This window comes from Octodon degus, unplaced genomic scaffold (genome assembly GCF_000260255.1).
Source record: "Octodon degus isolate 3935 unplaced genomic scaffold, OctDeg1.0 scaffold00123, whole genome shotgun sequence".
NCBI classification, from domain to species: Eukaryota; Metazoa; Chordata; class Mammalia; order Rodentia; family Octodontidae; genus Octodon; species Octodon degus.
Genome location: NW_004524699.1, coordinates 5,927,988 through 5,932,584, shown reverse-complemented (window position 1 = coordinate 5,932,584; position 4,597 = coordinate 5,927,988). Strand labels below are relative to the sequence as shown.

The window sequence follows — 4,597 nt, the reverse complement described above, 5'->3', positions numbered from 1 at the left end:
GAAAAGAAAAAAGAAAAGTCAGTGCTAAGCTGATCCATCCTCCTGCCTCAGCCTCTTGTATGCTGGGGCAACGAGTACGCTACCACGCCTGCTGTTCACATGCGCACGCACGCACACACGCGCGCGCACACACACACACACACACACACACACTGTTCTTACTCCCCATTCAGCCACCGGCAGCCACCACAGTCCTCACTTTAGGACGCTGGTGTTGCTGGTACTCGGGGCAATGTCCAGTTAGGGGTTACGTTGGTTAAGAGTTCCTTTTAATAAATTTAACGATTAGTTGGGCTGTTTAGCGCTGTACCATAAAGCAGAACCAAGAGAGGATGTGAGTCGCTCACGCCAAGGCCCGCTGGGTGCTCGCCATCCCTAGAACCACTGTGGACCCCTCACACTGGCTGGTCCACATCCCAGGGGCACTCCAGGGACCCCCCTCCCTGCCCTATTTCTTTTCGTCTTAGTTTCTATGATTCCCAGAGAGGGGCATTCTCCAACAAGCATGCTTACTTTTTGTCACAATGATCCAGTAGGTACGGCCCCATTTCTAGTATGCACATTCCAATTTGGAGACAGCTCAGCACCGCCCGTCATTCACTTTTCTTTCTTTATTTTATTTTTGCAGAACCGGGGATTGAACTCAGGCCCTTTCGCTTGCCAGGGAAGCGCTTATTCCACTGAGCCATCTCCCCAGCCCCGTTTTTGCTTTTTTGGGACAGGGTCTCACTGTGTAGCACAAGGTTGGCCTGGAACTCCAAGCCATCCTCCTGCCTCAGCCTCCTGAGTGCTGGGATGACAGGCGTGCGCCACTATGCCTTGTTGCTGTCCTCTGAAGGCCCCCAAATGGACAACCAGAATCCGTTAAGCACTGATTGGACAGGATTAGGGCAATCTCTATGAACTGCAAGCCATTTATATCCCAGGGTCTAGCGGCCACCAACACAAGCCCCATGACACGCGCGCGGTTAATCGGGAGGACAGGTCAGGCCATGCGTGGTCCCACACAGCACCCAGAAGACCCACAACCAGGAGCTGACTAGATTGGGGACATGCAAGGGCGTCGTGCTTACCAGCTTGAGAGAGAGCTTCGGTAAAAACGCAAGCGGTAACGGGAGAGAGGGTGCCAGAGGCGGGAAAGAAAGATAAAAAACACATCAGATGAAGAGGTATGCAGCCCGGGGCTGCGGCGCACAGGACACACGGCTCACGGGGCAGGGGTGACCGGCAGCGGATCTGTGCGGAAGTTCCCACGAGGGCGGCCCTACGGCAGCGCTCAGGTCACGGCCAGCTTTCTAGATGGGGCTTGTTGGGGGTCCGCGAGTCTCAGCCACCCGGGGGTGCTTGCAGTCAGCGCTATGTGGGGACCACTGCAGAAAACACCCATTCTCTGGGTTACCAGGCTTCTCCCAGGAGGTCCCCCCATATGTCTATAAAGACCAGTTACTTTTATGACCCACAACTGACACCTTTATCTTCAGGGACACTTGGAGCCAGGAACCTTGGCGTTTAGTAAAGGTACTGAGGCCTCTGAGGTTGCTGAGTGGATAAGGAAGGAGGAGAAGTCACTAGGAATTTGCACACCTGGAACCCCAGCACTCTGGGAGGCTGAGGCAGGAGGATCTCAAGTTTGAGCCCTGTCTGGCCGACATAATGACTTAGTGAGACCCTGTCCCAAAATGAAAAGATAAAAAGCACTGGGGACACAGCTCAGTGCCAAGACCCCGGGTTCCATCCAGTACCGGTCTTGCCCCAGACACCTCCACCGGGGGCAGCGGCATCTCAGGGGTACCTTGAGGGAATGGGAACCCAGCTGTCACCCCGCAGCGCTGTCGCAGCGCCTCACCTTATCACGAAGCAGACACAGTCTCACTGTACCCACAACAGAGCACTTGGTGTCCACCAAGCTGAGACGGGACAGCAGGTAAGAGAGGGACATAGCAGCACCCAGGAGCACCACACCCCGCATTCACCCAGCTGCTGCTGTCCCAGGCTGGTACCAGGACCCAGATTCAGCAAAGACAGTGCCTGTGGCTTTTTTTTTTCCCTTTTTTGGAGACAGGGTAGTAACAACAGCTACACAGTCCAGGCAGGCCTTGAGCTCACGGTGATCCTCCTGCCTCAGCCTCCTGAGTGCTGGGATGACAGGCAAGCGCCCCTACGCCAGCCTTTTCTTTTTAAGGCAGAGTTTATTTAGGCTCCTGTTTCAGTCCTATCACCTTTTAAAGAACTTGTCCTTACAAGGGGGAAGAAAAAGACCGAAAGCCAGCAGCAAGCAGCCCAACAGCTTTCGGGAAAAGCTGTGTGGAGGCCCCGGGTGGCGGTCCTGCAGGAGGCTGCCCCGCCCCGGCCCGAGCCTCCTGGGCACCTGGCACAGATCCGCCGGTCACAGGCACAGACGACACAGAGGCAGCAGGCCAAGTCCCCCGCCAAGCAGCCCACAGGTGCCGCCCCCCATGACACGGACCCCTTTGTCACTGGGATTAGAGATTCTGTCTAAAGCGCTCACGAAACTAACTTCTAGCGTCCAAGCTGTAGCAGAAGCCCATTTCACAATGAAAGTGAATCCTTAGGGTCAAACCTCAACCCCACAGAAGCAGGAAATACTGAGGCTGAATTCCACTTTCTAGAGGGAACAGAGAAGGTCATTTGAAAAAGCAGCATTTGGTGTGCGGAGTGTGGACTGCTTTTTTGTTTGTTTGCTTTGACAAAGCTGGCGCCGAACTCACAGCGATCCGCTTGCCTCAGCCTCCCGAGTGCTGGGACGACAGACGTGCGCCGCTGAGCCAGGCTTGTAGAACGCTTTGTCAAGATTATAAACTGGTTCTTGGTCTGGTGCCGCAAACCAGTCAAGTAGATAACTGGAGCTTAGAAAGCCACTCATCAGCTAGGGGTAATCCTAAGGCTCCGTTACGTGCGTGCGTTGCCCCACGCTGAACACCGGAAGCTGTCAGTTTCAGGTGACAAAGAGCCTCAGCCGGAAGCGTCAATAACACGTGCGAGGCGCGGCCAGCAGGACATGTGTTATTGGACAGTCACAGGGACTAACCTCACGTGCAGAGAAAGGGGACTCCGGCCGGCTACAGCAGGGGCTGAGGTCACACTGCTGCTCTGCCTGCCCACAGCCAGCTGCCTCTCGTTCTCAAGACCTGGGGCACAAGCCTCCCCAAGCACCGGTCACAAACGTGGGTCACCTTACGGACAACTGTCGCCTGTGCGCGTGTGTCCCGTGACAATGTCTGCGGGTGTGCTGGGGGGATTCCACTCTAAGAGGCTGGCCAGTGACAGCTCAGCGATGCCACACCCCCGTGAGGATCCCCCAGGCCTGGAATGAGATGGAGAGGGCCGGTGAGGCGACCTCTGCCTTCCGATGCCAGGATGTGGGAGGCTTGCGATGCAGCCCTCGGCCGTGCAAGTTCTTCACGAAATGGCCACTGAATTTGTTTTGGTTTTGGTTTTTGAGACAGGATCTCACTATGTAGTGCAGGTTAGCCTTCAACTCCTGGTGGTCGTCCTGCCTCAGCCTCCCAGGGCTGGGATTAAGGGCCACTGAATTGATAGGGTGAGATTTCCCCGATCCAGGGCTCTCCATTGAGCGCACCCCCTGGTGGCATGGAGGAGCCACGGCCGCATGGGGTCCCCCGTCTGGCACGGGCGATGGGGTTAGTGGCGCCGCCGTGACTGTGCAAGGTGTGACACAGGGACACTTACAACATAGGCCCTGGCCTCAAAGGCATAGGTGGGCTTCCCTAGAGTCCTCTTCATGAGCTCTTTGTGAAAACAGTAAGACTGAGGCTGCCAATAATCAGCGAGAAAACACGGTGAGGTAAGCGCAGTTAGTCACCAGAAGCCCGTAATGCCTGACAGACGGAGCTTCTGCTTCGCTTGGACATTATTTGTCCAGACGATTAACTCTAAAATATGGGTGGGGGTCCAAATTTTAGGCACAGCAATCCTTCCAGAGGCCCAAAAGAACCCTCATTTTAGACAACAGTGGTACACTTTGGGAATGCAAGTTGAGGACATGCTCTTTAGTTTTTTCTTTTTTCTTTCTTTCCTTTTTTTCATTCCTTTTTTTTTTTTTTGCGGAACTGGGGATTGAACTCAGGCCCTTGCGCTTGCCGGGGAAGCGCTTATTCCACTGAGCCATCTCCCCGGCCCTTCTTTCCTTTTTTTTTTGAAACAGGGTCTCCCTAGCAGCCCAGGCTGGCCTTGAATTTTTGATATCCTCCTGCCTCAGCCTCCTGAGGGTCAGGACTACAGGCCTGCGCCACCACACCTGGCTCTCCTGTTTATTTAGAAACAAAATCAGTTGTGCTAAGAGATGTTTGATAGGATTTCCACTCAGATACTGGAAATAAGTGAAATGTAAACCTGAAAGCCTCAAAACCTGATAAATGAGAAGACATATGAGAGTCACAGGGTTGTTACTCTCCTAGGGTGCTTTTCCCAACTAAACTATCTTTGGCATAGCAGCCTCAAGTGACAATGAGAAAAAACCACACGAGAGGAGCTGCTGCATCATAATTTTAGCATGCAGTCAAGCACCTTCTTGCTGAGATTAAAATCAAATCTTGAGGCTGGAGAGATGGCTCAG

The 4,597-nt window shown here is 54.0% G+C and overlaps 1 protein-coding gene across 1 annotated transcript in view; it reads right to left on the bottom strand.

Annotated features, from left to right (window-relative positions):
• The window catches only part of Fnbp1 (formin binding protein 1), a 75,045-nt gene that overhangs the window by 5,971 nt on the left and 64,477 nt on the right, over positions 1–4,597 (bottom strand). The window contains exon 11 of the mRNA XM_004640568.2: positions 1,074–1,088. Within this exon, the coding sequence (XP_004640625.1) occupies positions 1,074–1,088 (15 nt within the window). The remainder of the gene's footprint in view (positions 1–1,073; positions 1,089–4,597) is intronic.